Genomic DNA, 17286 nt, shown 5'->3' with positions numbered 1-17286 from the left:
AGAAAGGCAGTGTTGCCTAGTGGATACAACACAGGCCTGGGAGTCAGAAGACCTTGGGTTTTAATTCCAGCTCTACCACTTCTCTGTTATGTGATGTTGGGCAAGTCCTTCACTTCTCTGTGGCTCATTAACCTCATCTGTAAAATGGAGAGTGAGACTGTGAGCCCCAAGTGGGACAAAGACCATGTTGGCACATAGTAAGCACTTAAACAAATGCCAATTATTATTATTATTTCAGACAGCGTGGGCTGGGAGAGCTTGACTAAGGGAGAGGTAGGAGCATGGAAGGAGCAGAAGGGGAAGAAAAGAGAGGACAGAGTGGTCAGGAAGACTGGGGCCTAAGAACCAGAAGAAGAAGGAAAGACAGTGGAAGAAAGAAGAGGAACAAAGCTAGCCTGTGGATTAGAGTCCAGCTGCAAAGGGAGAGGAACAGGGACAGAAAATGCTGGGCGTAGAAGAAATGACCGAGACCATGTTAGAGAGAGCAAAAGGAGCAAATCAATTAATCAGTTCTACTTATTGAGTGCTTACTGTGTGCAGAATGTAATAATAATAATAATAATGTTGGTATTTGTTAAGCGCTTACTATGTGCCAAGCACTGTTCTAAGCGCTGGGGTAGACATAGGGGAATCAGGTTGTCCCACGTGGGGCTCACAGTCTTAATCCCCATTTTACAGATGAGGGAACTGAGGCACAGAGAAGTTAAGTGACTTGCCCACAGTCACACAGCCGACAAGTGGCAGAGCTGGGATTCGAACTCATGAGCCCTGACTCCAAAGCCCGTGCTCTTTCCACTGCGCCACGCTGCTTCTCTGCTATACTAGAATGCTAGAATGCTATACTAAGTGCTTGGGAGAGTACAAAGTATTAGAGTTGGTAGACATGTTCCCTGCCCATAAGAAGCTGGGGGAACAGGCACTGATATAAATAAATTATGGATATGTACGTAAGCACTGTGAGGCTGAGGTTGGGGGCAATATAGGGGAAGAAAGGAGGGACAATGACAGATATACTCAGTCTTAGACCAGATATTTCCAGTTCGAATGAGAACTCCATAGGACCTGTTTGTTAGGACAGCAAATCTATTTATCCATGCCAAATTTTTGAGTTTCTATCTGTAACTGCCCTTTCCTTTCAGAACCAATGTTTGTAAGTGCTCATCTAATCCCAGATGGTACTGACCCAAATGACGCCAAAGTTTACTTCTTCTTCAAAGAGAGAATGACCGACAGCAGCGGCAGCACAAAGCAAATCCATTCTATGGTGGCTCGAATATGTCCGGTAAGTAGGGCTACTTATTTATTGCCAACCAATGAATCTTCCAGACTCGATGAATGAAAAGAAGTGATAAATACACTACTTTTCTCTTTAATCATTCAAATCTGGTTTCTGCTCTTACAATGTGCATTGGAAATATCTGCTAACATGTAAGTACATTTAGTGTATTGGAAAAAGAAACATTGTCACACATTTGGTGTTTCACAGAATGTGTTTCAGTTGTGCCAGGTATGATGATAATCATAGCTGTGGTATTTATTAACTGATTACTATATACCAAGCACTGTACTAAGTGCTGAAGTTAGCTTCAAGATGATCCGGTCCCAATATTTGTGAAATCTCCAACCTGTTTCAGAATGACACTGGTGGCCAGAGGAGCCTTGTCAACAAGTGGACAACATTCTTGAAAGCGAGATTGGTGTGCTCTGTGATGGATGAAGATGGTGCCGAGACTTACTTTGATGAATTAGGTATGATAAATGTGGCTACACTATTGTGATAAAATAATAATGTTGGTATTTGTTAAGCGCTTACTGTGTGCCGAGCACTGTTCTAAGCGCTGGGGTAGACACAGGGGAATCAGGTTGTCCCACGTGGGGCTCACAGTCTTAATCCCCATTTTACAGATGAGGGAACTGAGGCACCGAGAAGTGAAGTGACTTGCCCAAAGTCACAAAGCTGACAAGTGGCAGAGCCGGGGTTTGAACTCATGACCTCTGACTCCAAAGCCCATGCTCTTTTCCACTGAGCCACGCTGCTTCTCTAAGATAGTTGGAAGAAAACAAACCGCGTTTTCTCTCATCCAATGTTAGGGTAAACGGTAGTGTAAATAATAACAATAATAATAATTATTACAGTATTGGTTAAGCACTTACTATGTACCAGGCACTGTTCTAAGCACTGGGGTGGATACAAGTTAATCAGATTGGACACAGTCCCTGTCCCACACGGAGCTCATGGTCTCAATCCCCATTTTACAGATGAGGTAACTGAGGCAGAGAAGTGAAGTGACTTGCCGAAGGTTATACAGCAGACAAGTGGTGGAGCCAGGATTAGAAGCCATGACCTTCTGACTCCCAGGCCCATGGTCTATCCACTACGCCATGATGCTTCTTTATACAACAATAGTATTTGGCATATTAGTTTAGCACTTACTATGAGCCAAATACTGTAGATAAACAACAATCTGATCAGGTAGAGTTCCTGCCCTAAAATAAGGCTCACAGTCTAAGGGGGAGAGAGAACTCTGAGGGGGAAACAACAGGTAAATGAACCACCATTTTACAGATAAGGAAACTGAGGCACAAAGAAGTTAAGTGGCATGCCCACCATCATATAGCAGGCAAGTGACAGAGCTGGGATTATTAATTGTATTTATTGAGTGCCTACTATTGAGCCCTGTATTAGCACTTGGTAGAGTACAATACAACAATAAACAGACACATCCCCTGCCCAAAGTGAAATTCGAACTCAGATCTCTTTGCTTTCAGTTTGGAGATCTTTCCACTAGGCCACACTGCTTCTTAAAACCCTGCATGGATGTCCACAGGACACCCAAAGATTACCATATTCCATCCTGCTCCCCTGGCAGGGATGTTAACACTTGTGTCTCTATAAGCTATGTTCCTGATCATACCCCATGTCAGGTGATGTCACATGGGACAGGGCTAACAGCGAGGTGGAAATATCAGTCATGGTAGCAACAGTTGGATACACCTCTATCCTTTCCCACCTATTCTTCTGGGAAGCACTAGGGTCAGAATTCCCAGATTCCATGGTGGATTGGCCGCTATGGAGCCTGATGCTAAACCATCCTGAATGATATAAGTTGAGCCGCATCTTCTCTTTTCTTAACAGAGGATGTGTTTCTTCTGGAAACAGATAATCCCAGGACAACATTGGTGTATGGCATCTTTACAACATCCAGGTAGCTTTTTAAAATAATTATATTTTGGGAATCAATCAATAGAAACAGTGTAGGGTAAGAACTAACCTGAAAGGAAGTAATTCATTTCACATGCATCCAACCTTTTATTATTCCTTATATTTGTGCATTACAAACTCAGGTCTACTGGCTGTCATCAAATGCATTGCCAAAATGTGTGCAAAGTGACCTATTTTAAAATTGTGTGGCTGACTCAGAAGTAATACTTCCATTTGAACCTTGTTGCTCCTTCCTACTATTACAAATTCTCTTTATTCTTTCATAGAATATTACCCAAATTCTTTGGAGTTCGTGTGTTCCCTCTCCTCAAAAACCTCCAGTGGTTGCCAACCCACCTCTGCATCAACCAGAAACTCCTTACCATCAGCATACCGTAGCTGCAACATTTTGCTTTTCTAATGCCAACCTACTTACTGTACCTCAACTTTCCCTATCATGCTGCTGAGTCCTTGTCCACTGGCCTGAAACTTGCTCCTCCTTCATATACAACAGTCCATCAACTTCTTCACCTTCAAAGCTTTATTAAAATTGCATCTCCTCCAGAGACCTTCCCTCACTAAACCTTCTTTTCTCCTATCCACCTTCCCCTCTATGCCACCTATGTACTCAGATTTGTAGGCTTTAACCTTTTTGATATTCACCCTACCTCCAGCCCCACAGAACTTATGTACATATCCAAAATGTATTTTAATGTGTGTCTCATCCTCTAGACTGTAAGCTCCTTGTGGGCAGGGATCTTGTCTACGAATTCTATTATGTAGTGACTTCTCAAGGGCTTAGTGCAGTGCTCTGTACACAGTGAGCACTAAATATCATTGATAGATGGATTAATTTTTAACTAATGAGGCATGTCTTCAATTATTTTGTGTTGCTTTGTTTCATCATTCCACTGTTATAAATAGTGCATTTTGGATGCATTTGTAGATATATACATTGGGCTGGAAATTTAAGACATGATGTGTAATATAAATACTTTTGGTTTTTGTTTTATTATCAGCTCAGTGTTCAAGGGTTCTGCAGTGTGTGTGTATCATTTATCTGATATCCAGACTGTATTTAATGGACCTTTTGCTCACAAGGAAGGGCCTAACCATCAGCTGATTCCATATCAAGGCAGGATTCCTTATCCACGACCCGGAACTGTAAGTAAAAATGATTTGTAAAATGTTATAAAAACAATGATAATGGTAATGATAATGTGAATTTTTTGGCACTTTGATTTTCCTAAAACTCTTTTTGCATTAGTTTGGGGTTTTTTTTCATCCTCACAGTATCCCTTTGAGACAAATTTGGCCTAGTAGGAAGAGTACAGGTCTGGTTGTCAAAGGACCTGAGTTATAATCCCAGCTCTGACACTTGCTACTCTGTGGCCGGTCTCTGTACCTCAGTTCCTCATCTATAAAATGGGTATAAAATACCTATTCTCTCTCCCTGTTAGACTGTGAGCCACACATGGGATCAGGACATTCTTCTAACGGTGTTGTATCTACTCCAGAGTTTAGTAGAGCTTTTAGTTAATTCATTCAATTATATTTACTGAACACTTACTAAGTGCAAAGCACTATACTAAGAGCTTGGAAGAGTACAGTATAACAACAAACAGACACATTCCCTGCCCACAACAAGCTCAGAGTAAGCCCTTAGCAAATACCTAATTTTTATTATAATTGAGTTAGGGAGAAGCAAGTATGTTTTACATTAAGTTCTGTCTAAACATTGAAGTGTATGTTTTTGAAGAACCTCATGGTCACTAAAATTCTTGATGCTCATCTGAAGCCGTGATCATGCACTCAGCCTTTTTTTGACACTGCTTCACAGTGGAAGAACACACTCTAATTAAATTCCCATCTAATATGCAATCAAAACCTGTACTTTATGCAAATTGCCTCTATCCTCATTTTGCGGATTTGGAACCTAAGAAACAGAGAAATTAAGTGACTTTCCCAGTTACTGAGCAGATCAATGTCAAATCTAGGACTAGAACTCAGATCTCCTACTCTGCCATCTGTGCTCTTTCCATAGACCTCATTGGCTCCACAGATGGAGTGTTTAGAAAAATTTCCATTGTTACTTAATCATCTTTATATGTGGAAAAAAATTGTCATATTGTTATCAATTCCTTTGGAACTCTAGAAATATTTCCTTGCTCATAAGTTATTTGATACTCATATCAATTGAATGTTAAGTGCTATGGAGAAGATTTAAACATTTCTCAGTTTTAGATGACTGAGCTTTCAGGCTTTAGCCCGTGTATTGGAGCATATTTAAAAAAAAAACTGGGCCAAAAGGATGTAATTTTCTTACCACAAACTTTCCATCCCAAGTAATACATATCCTCTTCTAATGGGGCTCAATATTTCATGATTTTATATTTAAATGTCTTTTTTTCAGTTTAAGGAAAAAATAACTTGATGTGTTATAGATTTATATTCTGGGGACTTGTAGAATGTCCATGCTATAATGCTGGAGAACTTCAACTCTGCATTATCTGCCTCCCTTCTCTCCTCCTCTCTGAAAGGGATGTGGGGAGATTATATGTGAATATGTCTCCATATATGTATATATATACATATATGTATACACACACACATATACACCCAAATGATTAGAGAAAACAAATTTGTCAGAGTGAAATTAATTAAAAACAAAGTGTAGACAGTAAATCTTATAGTAAACCGGGAGGATTAGGTGATTTCTGATTAAGACATTTCAAGCCTTCCCACATTTTGTGGAGTACTGCTTTCCTATCACAAACACAGAATTTCTTCTCAGATGAGTGCCAGAATTTCTCCCAGAATGGAGCAGCAGCAGTCAGGTCTTAAACTGGAACATCTGAGCCCACAGTGGGAGAAGTGCATCCCATGGTACAGCAGATTTCTCTAATCTAGTTACTTGCATCTGGCACGGAGACGGTAGCAAGAGTTGCCAATTTTAGTGATTTAATTTCTTCAATTACTCTCCTGGAAAACAAGAGCCTCTTGAGCCTTTTGCCCCTCTACCTTTCCCCAGAGCTTCCCATCATGAGTCAGTTCTCTGAGTTGAAAGAGCCTGACAGATGATCTGGATTCCTTTTCACCCAAACACAGAACAAGTAACCAGATTTCCTAAAATGTCCCCCTATTCTCGGGGGTTAAGGATACCCAGTAAATGATCAAGCATGATGGTCAGACTTCAAGTCCCCATCCAGTGGGCCAGATGTGAGTCTACCCCCATTCCTATAAGATCAGTAAAGATCCGGATGACAACCACATGCCTGCCCTCTGACTCCCACTGGAGGTAAGTTTGTTGCTGCTGTCGGCTGGAGCTGTTGCATAAATACATCGAGAACGCAGGCTCAGCCCAAGCCTGGTTTTAAGAGAAGGATCCTGCCAACTGTGTCATAATGTTTTTCCATAAGTGAAAGTTTGTGGAGGTAACAAGAAACCATTGGTATGCTGCAAAGGCCAGCCAAAGACGGCTGTCTCTTTCTGAGGCCAACTAAAAGCATTACATTATTCCACTTCGGCATGGGTAACTCTTCTCTGTATTCCCTGTGTTTGTATATATTATCCCTTTGTAAGCACAGCCCCTTGAAGAACGTTGAATTCTGACAATCTTTTATGTGCAGAATAAACTTTTACTGGGTTTCTTGATGGTTTCTGCTCTCAGCAAAATAGTCCCTGATTCCTCAAAGGCAATTATGCAGCCTGTTTAATGTGTCATACCAGAGGAAAAGGTGTTATTTCCTCACATCTTTATTACCTTGATTTGCTTCATTTTTTTCAACCCTCTCTAAATCCTACAACACTTACGTTCACATCCTTAATTTCTTGCATTATATTAATGTCTGTCACCCCCTATAGTCTGTAAATTTGTTGTGGGCAGGGAATGTGTCTTCCAACTCTGATATATTGTACTCTCCCAAGAACTTAGTACAGTGTTTTGCACACAGTAAGTGCTCAATAAATTTGAGTGATTGATTGCTCTCTAGCTGTTCACTAGAAAACCAGGAAAAAATACAAACATATCAGAAAGAAACAGCTGAACAAATGCTTGTTTTGTTCTTATATCTTGGGTTGTTCTCTACTTGTAGGAACTGGCTACTCTTTCTTCCCCTTTGTGTTTCAAGTGACATGAAGCAGGGGCCCTCCTTAGGAAGAGAGGGGAGAAAGGGCATGGACATGCATTACCTCACGATGAAAGAGGGGCAGAAACTGAAACAAGGGAACATGCCAGTCTTCTGCCAGTCCTGGTCTTCCCTTCATTATATGGTGCAAGAACAAATCTCCACCTCACAGTTCTGGCATTCCCCACTGCTGCACTGATAATGCACATTAACTTAGCTTTCTAAGGGTTCTTCTACTCAAAGATTTATTACAGTCTTATACCTCACAAGTTTATGGCATCATCTAACCTTAATTAGTCAGAAATTACTAGTTTAGGCTTACTCCATAGAGAGCAAACATTTTAAGGACTGGCTTAGCTTCATTTACAACTGAATGTTTGCTCACATAATTTGGATAATACCACTCTTATCTATCTGAAGGAAAAATGTTGTGGTCTAATTAGCTACAACATAAGCAATTTTGTGGGAACCCTAAACCTTAGAAACACTAATGTCATCAGGGAGTTAGTTTATGTACCCTGATCCAGTGTAGGTTGAGGAAAAGGTGTTTATAGGTCACTTTTTGCTGAAATTGTTAAGTCTAAGCAAACCTACTGATAAAGCTAGGACCACCTATAAAGAGATATGGATTTCTGTTTGTTGTGATCACAAGCTCCAACCATCGTAAATCAGGGCTAAACTCAAAGTCAAATATTATGATCGAATCAATGAATCCGTAACTTTTTAGTGGAAAGGCCATTCATTTGTCAAGAGAGGAATGTACTGTTACTAAGAGACCTCTCCTCTGGAAGCTCAATGTCATTCATTAGAGTTCAACCAAGAGAAGCTTCTGTAGTTGTGGGTAGAATCCTACGGTTGGATTGCTGCTTTCCACTTCAGTCCTGGGGAAAATGAAGTGTAATTGTGTATGTGGTGGGGAAGACCACAGAGAGCTCTCCTTTTATGAGTTCTCCTAAGTAGTAGGTAAGTTTTTTTAGGGAAAAAAAAATAAAAACTACAGCTCAGCAATTTCCAAAATGGTCAAGGGAAAGAACATTTATATAATGGATCATTCTACCAGCTTGACCTCCCTAGAGGTTTCTATCTATTCTTCCCATAAGAAATAATGAGAATTTTGACATTAGGATCAAAACCTTGAGAATAGGTTTAGTCACTAGATCCAAAATGTAGTCACAGGAATAATGAGGCTAGAAGGATCCTACCAATTTATTCTGGGAGAGGAAGTGAGAGGGAGGGCAGGGCAGTGTTGCTGAATACCGTTGCCAGGGAAGCAGTGTGGCCTAGAAGAGAAAGCAGGGGCTTGAGACTTGGACTCTAATCCCAGTTCTGCAACTCACTTCGTGACCTTGAGGAAGTCACTGAACATATCTGTGCCTCAGTTTCCTCAACTGCAAAATAAGGATTCAATAGTTGTTCTACTTCCTACATAGGCTGTGAGCCCCAAGTGGGACAGGGACTGTATCTGGCCTGATCTACCCCAGTGCTTAAAACAATGCTAGTCACATAGTAAGCATTTAACAAATACCATTAAAAAAATCCGAGGGGCATGAGAAGGAGGTAAATGCATGTTCCACATTCTTCTCATGGCATTCCCTTCAAACCAGCTTCTTTCTGTTCCTTTAGGTGCCCTTCACAACCCGGGTCAAGTTCATGGCCTAATGGAAATAGCCTGGGCCTGGAAGACCCTGGGAGAGTACTTGGGTTCTAATCCACGCTCTGTCATTTGTGGGCTGTGTGACTTTGGGCAATTCACTGAAATTATCTTTGCCTCAGTTCCCCCATCTGCAAAACAGAGATTCAATACCGGGTCTCTCTCCTCCTTAGACTGTGAGTCCCATGTGGAACTGATGATAGTGTAGATACCCCAGTTCTTAGTACATGGCTCGGCATACAGCAAACACTTAACGGGTATAGAAAAGAAAAAATACATAGTGTTTCCTTTCTGTAAAAACAATGGAATGTAGTCATCTGGAATATTGGGCAGCGGACTGTCACTTAGGAAGGACAATAGAGATAGACATCAATAATGAATGATAATGATAATGAAGAGAGCTATATGTATACCTTCACAGGGATGGATTTTGGTGAATGAAAGGAATCTTTCTTTGCAAAAGACTGAATTTTCTCATTTGGATGATAGCTGTTACTCCAAGTTCATACATCTTTCAATATCATACCTATGTATCTTCATTCCTCATGTCATTCAGAATACAAGAAGTCACAGACTTGATACTTGGTACAGAATGCTTTCTGGGTTCTAGTAGAGTAAAGCAGCAGCTCCCAAGAATGAAGCATTAACAGATGCAGGGATTCACTTTCAATTGGATCCAGCCCATATATGTTAAGATCTATTTAGCAGTGAACAATTTATCCAAAGTAATGGTAGTTACAGATTGTCCTTGGCATTCTCAGCCCACTTCTAGAAAGATTGTGGCTTCAATACTTATATATATACTTTCTTTGTTGGATTAAGATATCTGGTAGTAACACATTTCATTTTACAGGATCTATTCACTTCTGTTTATTTTCCATCTTGCCCCTCTATACATGGAAAGAACAGCCTGGAAAACCCTTGGAACAGATTTTCCTTTTGCTCTGCAGATGTCTTTCTTAGCAGGGCCAAGTTTTAATTGTGGTCTTAATCCCAGAGTTCCCGCTACTAAAAATGCATTATGTTTTCAAGGTGAAAAATTGAGACCATGTGATACAGGATTTCCCTTTTTCCATTACTTTCTATGAAGAAAGTATAGATTGAATGCCTAACGTAGATTGATGTAAAACATTTGCTGAAATGGCAGGTCCCAATGTTTTCCTCATTATCATAAAAAAAAGAAAAATCATTAGAGTTCAGCTCATATGCTATGTGCTACAGTGGGAGGGAGAAATAGGTAGAGGGCAGGAAGATACAATTAAATTGAACATTTCAAGTTTTGTGTAAAGTTATTTCCATTTTTAAATGAGGAACTCCTCTATGGAATCAGTCACTGGACCATATTTGCTCCCCAAAGATAGTTTTGTAAAACACACATTCATGAAATGTTGGATTCTAATTTCCTCATTTGAATATAAATTTTTAGGGCTTGAGATTGACATGGCTAAATTTTAGTAGAACACTAAATACAAATCTGTTCCTTTGTAGGAATTAATTTTTTGGACTCATTAGTGCATTCTGGAGTGTTCCCCAGAAGTTTCATTAGAACATTGTTAAATATTCAGTAAAGTCTATAAAACACAAACATACTAGGATACTTTAATGAGATTATAACGCACAAAATCATTTCAGAAAATGTAATGAAATGCTTGAAAGTTCTTGCCGAGGTTTGCATAAATCTTGGTCTTGTAAATGCTTGCAGCTCTTTAAGAGAGGGCATCTCAGCTTTGGAAAGACATAATTGGGGTTATTTTACACCACTCCAAATTTATTTAAATCACTCATGCACTGTTCTTTCCATGTTTTCATTCAACAAGCATATGGTACCCTCTTTCCACTTTGTGTGAAGAATGAGGGTAGAAAACACCATAATTCTATACTTCCCAGTACTGTGGATTTTAGCATGGGGTTAAAGCAGCCTCAAATGATTATTCAAATTATTTGACCTCATATGGTCTTCACAAAGATCTATTTAACTGATTATTCAACTTTTCTCTCGGTTCTAAATAATGGTCTCCAGATGAAACTTATTTGAGGGAAGATCTCCACTCTGCTATTTAGCATTAGCTCATTGCTTGATCTAGTTTGATCACTAGTGTAGCTAGTCATGGTGGTCTTCTTTCTACTCCAGATAGTAAAGAGACTTGAAATGCTGAAACATAATTCTGGTATTTGTGAAGTATTAATGATGATTGTGGTTTTAATGCCACTGACTAGTTTCTATTTTTTTTCAGTGTCCAGGTGGGGCCTTTACTCCCAACATGCGTTCCACCAAGGAATTTCCAGATGATGTTGTCACCTTCATTCGGAACCACCCTTTAATGTACAATTCTGTCTATCCAATCCACAAACGACCTTTAATCATTCGGATAGGCACAGACTACAAGTTTACAAAAATTGCTGTGGATCGAGTAAATGCTGCTGATGGAAGATACCATGTTTTATTTCTTGGAACCAGTAAGTCATCTGTGAAGTGGCAAAGATTTAGTTTCTAAACTTCCTTTCTTAGTGCTTTTTCCTGTTGTGTTGAAGTCTTTTAAATACTCAACAATGTGGTAATGAATGGTAGCGAATGGTTCTTCACAAAGAACCAGGTTGCCCTGAGACATGTATGAAGTAAAAAACACATACATTTAAAAACAAATATCAAATTCAATCGATGACAAGTTTTCCTGAAGGACAGTAATTGGGCTTTCAATTGATGAATCAATATCTGGTCTACTAGGTCTTACTTTGTGAGATTCTCATTTCCATTCTCCAAGTAAATATGGTACAAAGAAATTATATGAGATGTCTATGAATAATATTGAAGTTTGGGCTAAGCACTTTGTAGTAAAACTATAACCAATCTGAAGAGGTTTGTGGGCAGGAGAGAGTATAATATTGCACATTTCTTACTCTTTATCAATTCCTAAATTTAGAACTGATTACAGTGGTAGAATTTTCCAAAGGGGCTGGTTCTGACTAGAGATGCTATCCCAGTTTTAATCCAACGTCTTGAATGTAAATTCAATTCTTTCAAAACATAGATTTGAAATACTACTTATTTCCCTTAACCATGGACAGTACATAGCCTCCAAATGGGAAATTGGTTGAGAGGTGACTAAGTAAACAAGAAAAAGCTGTTCCAAAATAGCTATGATATTGTTTAGCCTTCTATCCATGTATTTTTTGGTATTACCATATTGGTATTTAAAGAGATCAGAGGTAAAGGTTGTAAGCTGGCCTGACTCCCCCAGCCTTATAGCCATATTTCAAAAGACCCAGTATATGGTTGCCATTGTTTCCACGGTAAGCCATTACCAAGATTTTCTGATCTATTTCTGTATAGCTTTGCAGTGCAATACTATTTTTTCCATTATCTTCATAAGAGCTCTTTTCTAGATGATGTGCCTCAGCAAAATTCCCACTTAACTAGTATCAGGCTACCAGTTGCCTATGATGAATACTATTCATTATTATAAAACATTCTAAGAATGTGCAGAACCACTGAAAAAATGAACATTTTGAAAGTAGTCATTTATTTCCTGTGGTTGCTTTGGCTAAACGTATTTTAAAATATTGTTTTTCCAAAAACTTTTACTTGAATTTATTTTATATTTTCTGTTATGTCATTATTATTTTCAAAGGATAATCTCCCTTAGTGGACTTAAAGGAATTTTGTCTTTGTACAACCAAAGAAAATTGTCCAGATAACTTAACACAGAGAAAGAGGATTATTTCCACAGATTCTGTCACTGTACACCCCATGGGATTTACTAAGTATTCAGTATGTGCCTAACATTGTGGTAAGCACTGGGATAACACAAGATAAACAGAATGGACACAGCCAGTACTCCACTCAGGATCTATTGATGGATAATGTCTTTCCCACACTGTTGGTTGACCAATACTTAGATATGTCTAAAAATGTAGTATTCTGGTATGATGATCCCCTTTGGAAAGCCTCTTTTCTCTGAATGCTTGGAATAATTAGATAAATCCTCCATTTAGTTTGGTCTGTGGAGACCTTGCTCAGAGTGATTATAACTCCCTATTTGTAATCTCACAAATCTGGTTTTTGTCTTTTTTTTTTGCCATAAAAGTCACCTTGAGATGCTGTAGGTTCTTAGCTGAACTCAATTAACCTTTTATGAGCAACTTGACACAGTGCAAAGGCTGTGAGTCAGGGGTCCTGGGTTCCAATGCTAGAACCACAACTTGCCTGCAATGGGACCTTAGGCAAGACACTTTGTTTTGCTATGCCTCAGTTTCCTCATCTGTATAAGTGGATCGACTATCTGGTTCCCCCTCCTTCTTAAACTGTGCCTTCATATAGGGCAGAAACTTGGTCAGATGTGGTTATCTTGTATCCACTCCAGTGCTTGTAGATAAAAAGTCCTTAAATATCATTATTATTATTATTATTATTGTTAATAAAATATCTGACAGTTGAGCCCTTTTGAAATGCTCAGCAAAATAGATGACAAATACACACTCCATTTCATTGTTTATTAAAAAAATCACATATCTGACAAGCATGAATAAAATTCACAGAAGAAAATAAAGCCACTGGCACATTTTTACACCATATGTGCCATTTAGAAGACACTACACAAGCATATGCCTTTAATTGTGGGAGAATAAAACCTCAATAATGCTTACTTAGGAAACCCTTAGGGTCTGTGGAAAACAATAACAAACATTCCCAACTAAAAGAAACTCCACACCACTAAAGAATAAAAACTCCTGTGTGAACAATGTATTTCCACAAAGATGGGAATAATGAAAGAAAGGGATTCCTTGACTGATTGGCTAGTCTAAATTGTCTCATCTGGCTATCTGGCTCAACTGTAATTTAGGTAGAAAAGTTTGATTTGGAATTGCATCCCTTTCTTCTTTTTATTCCTGTTAACACACATTGGGATTTAGCTGAAACCATGTTAGCACACTGAAATCATGTTGTCTAGATTTGTTGGAAGGAGCTATGGGTTGTGGATAGATTCCTAAGTCATTAGTTAGAGCTGATCCCTACTTTTAAATGAATAGTGGTTCTTTAGACTCACATTTTCAGATATGCAAATGATAATGCTTAAGTTACTGTCATAATGAAGCAATCCTCTCCTCTTTCCGCTGTTGTTGTTTTGATGACACTCAGGGGAAATTCAGTGAAGGAATCGATAACAAAAGGCAATGCTGAAGGCAAATCCTGTGAGTCCCTTCAATCTATGAATCTAAAAGGGATTTTAACTGCACTTAATGGTTTCCTCTAGCCTAAAACCCATTAGAGATGTCTTGGACTCCACACTTAATGACAATTAAACTGATCACCTCAGCCCACATTACTATAAATTAATCATATTTATTGAGCCCTTAGGGTGTTCAGAGCATTGTCCTTGGGAGAATACAGTATAACAAAGTTGGGAGACACACTGTCTGCCCATGAGGGGCTTACAGTCTAGAGAGGGCCTACTGCCAGTCATGTCTTCCACTTCTGATCTAGAGAGGGCCTACTGCCAGTCATGTCTTCCACTTCTGATGAATCCTTCCCTCAGAATCTGTAATGTTGTGCCAGGTTCAAAACAGTAAGCATATTTATTGAGTGCTTATTGTGTGCAGAGCACCGAACTAAGCGACTGTGAGAGTACAGTGCAACAAAACAAACACATTCCCTGCCCATTCTCCATCTCTTCAATGATGAAATGAATCTGCTCCCTAACTGAACTGTAATGGTATTTCAGAGATTAAAAAACTCAAGCAAGACTATTCTTCAAAGTGTAGTCATGGTGGAAGAGTCCTCTATTGCATGGATGTGAAGAATATGCAACACTTTTCTCCAAAAGTCCTTTGCTCCTTGACCATATGTCATTAGTAAAGTTTACTCTAGAGATGGCCTTTCCTAGTTGTCCTTTCTTCCCACCACACAAATCAGTATTGGAAAAACCTTCTTTAAGAAAACAGGGAGTTTGCTGTAATTTGGTGCCTTCTTAGGTCTTAAGGAAGGCAATAAAGCAGCAGTCTAGCAATTTCCTGAGGAATACTTTTACTTTCCCATTGCTTCCTACTGCTTACAACTCAGAACTTTTGTCTAAAGATCTGTCCATTGCACAACCAAAGGACTGTTCTGTTTTCTTTATCACTGCTGGTGTTATGAAAATATTTAAATGTCTGGGTCAGACTCCTTCACATTCAGCCATATTTATATTTTTCTCACTACCCTAAGGAGGATGATGTGTGGTTTTTGATAAAAGAGCTAAAGCACTCTCATGAATGGGAGTTAAGACTTTATGATTATTTTGAATCATTATTCATTCTTAATGTATAGGGAGGGCATGAATGTGGTTTCACCCTGACTCTATATACATCCATGTATTCTCAAGTACCATAACAACAATTTTTTGTTCAATGCTCCTCCTGTGAACAAGTAAATGAACTCTATTTTAGAAATTTCACCTTCACTAAGTGCTTTAAAAGCATGAGGTTTGAAGTTTGATGCCACATATATGACTCAAGCTTTAAAGTCTCTGCCCTTGCAGTGTTATGTGATAGCTGTCTTGTTAGTAGACTAAACCATTCTGGCAGTGGCAAATCCCAAAATGGCATATCCTTAATGAACTGCAGAGCAGCCACATCAAACTTGATAGTGCAAACTAAGCAGTAGAGAACCAGAAAGACTTCTGTGGGATTAAGGTCGTGCCCTTCTGTCTCTTGAAGTATGGAGTCTAGACCACCATTCTCCTCAGGGAGGTGAAGAAAATCCTTTTCAAAATCAAAACTTTGTAAAACAACTTTATTTTGTGTATCCCAAAGTGGAGTGTGGTATTCCCTGAAATTCCTGCAGATATAATCAGGCCCAAAAGAATTCTGGGAAATGGGTTGGGGTTAAGACTGAACCCTTGAGGGTCCTTGACTACTCTCCCCATTTTTTGAAGTTTACAGGCTGGCTGTCATGAGCTTACTGGACCTCTGCCAGGACCACTCTACTTCTGTGTGGGATGGGGAGGGGAAAGATGAAAGTGATTTTCCATTCTACTCTGCATAAATGGTTATTGGCTGTCATCGTATGATTTATTTAGGACTCCTGTCTCTCCTTCCTGACTGTAAGCTCGATGTCATCAGGAAATGTGTCTATTTATTGTTGTATTGTAGTAATTATACTATTTGTTAAGTGCTTACTATGTGCCAGGCACTCTACTAAGCGCTGGAGTGGGTATAAGCAAATTGGGTTTGGTTGTAACCTCCCAAGCATGTTCTGCCCAAGGAAAGCACTCAACAAATACGATTGACTGAATGGGAGAGAAAAGGTATAAGATGAGCTGTAGTACTAAAACCGTGTAGCTGCTCTCCAATTCATGTCTCATGTCTGTCATCTAGAATGCCAGGAACAAGTCCTGGTTTCACAAATTTGAGGGGAAGTTGTTATTACCTGTCTTGAACACAGGCTTTGAGACACTTTTGGAAGAAGCCCGAAAACTCTCTACTTATTTTGTTCAAATAAGGTTCGCTAAGCACAGCTCCGCCACTTGTCTTCTGTGTGACCTTGGGCAAGTCACTAAACTTCTCTGGGCCTCAATTACCTCATCTGTAAAATGCGATTATAACTGTGAGCCCCATGTTGGACAGGGACTGTGTCCATCCTGATTAACTTCTATCTACCCCAGCACTTAGAACAGCAATTAGAACACCACAAATAATAAATACTGACATTATTATCATTACTGAATCTCCATTTTGCAGATGAGGAAAATGAGGCACAGAGAAGGTCTTACAGGAGAGCCAAGATTAGAATCCGTGTCCTCTGACTCACAAGCGTATGTTCTTTTTTCACAGGCCATGTTGCTCCTCTGTCTGAAAACATAGACTGAAGAAGCAAAAATATATATATTCACAGTATACCACTTAACAGCATACCTTATTTAGGTCATAAGTTGAGATTTCCTGGTTAAGTTTCAATACTTTTATCAGTGTTTTCATTCTAGACTAAATAGAGGCCAGAAAAACCACAATCCATTTACCACTGTATTGAAATTTATCTTTGAACTATATTGAAATACATATTAATTTAGGGTTCATCCTTGAATACATAAGGCTAAACTATTCTTATTTAAAATCAAATTAAATTATAGAGAAAAGGACTATTAAATACGATACTAGTATTTACCTCTTGATTAATAACAGACTTAAAATACTCTTTCCAAAGAGTATTCTTTGTTGGATTTGACATTATGCATATGGACAGGTTGTTTCCTGAAAACTTTGGTTCAAAGATGACTTTTCCTATTCCTTTCTGCAATTAAGTGATTTTTTTGTTATGGATGCCTGGCAAA

The 17286-nt window shown here is 39.0% G+C and overlaps 1 protein-coding gene across 1 annotated transcript in view; it reads left to right on the top strand.

Moving 5' to 3' along the window:
* The window catches only part of SEMA3C (semaphorin 3C), a 139551-nt gene that overhangs the window by 95239 nt on the left and 27026 nt on the right, over nucleotides 1–17286 (top strand). Inside the window, exons 8-12 of the mRNA XM_007670955.4 lie at nucleotides 1140–1282; nucleotides 1635–1749; nucleotides 3137–3206; nucleotides 4222–4366; nucleotides 11215–11437. Of these exons, the coding sequence (XP_007669145.1) occupies nucleotides 1140–1282; nucleotides 1635–1749; nucleotides 3137–3206; nucleotides 4222–4366; nucleotides 11215–11437 (696 nt within the window). The remainder of the gene's footprint in view (nucleotides 1–1139; nucleotides 1283–1634; nucleotides 1750–3136; nucleotides 3207–4221; nucleotides 4367–11214; nucleotides 11438–17286) is intronic.

Source organism: Ornithorhynchus anatinus, chromosome 13 (genome assembly GCF_004115215.2).
Source record: "Ornithorhynchus anatinus isolate Pmale09 chromosome 13, mOrnAna1.pri.v4, whole genome shotgun sequence".
NCBI classification, from domain to species: domain Eukaryota; kingdom Metazoa; phylum Chordata; class Mammalia; order Monotremata; family Ornithorhynchidae; genus Ornithorhynchus; species Ornithorhynchus anatinus.
Note: the sequence above shows the minus strand (reverse complement) of the source record. Positions and strands in the feature narration are given on the sequence as shown.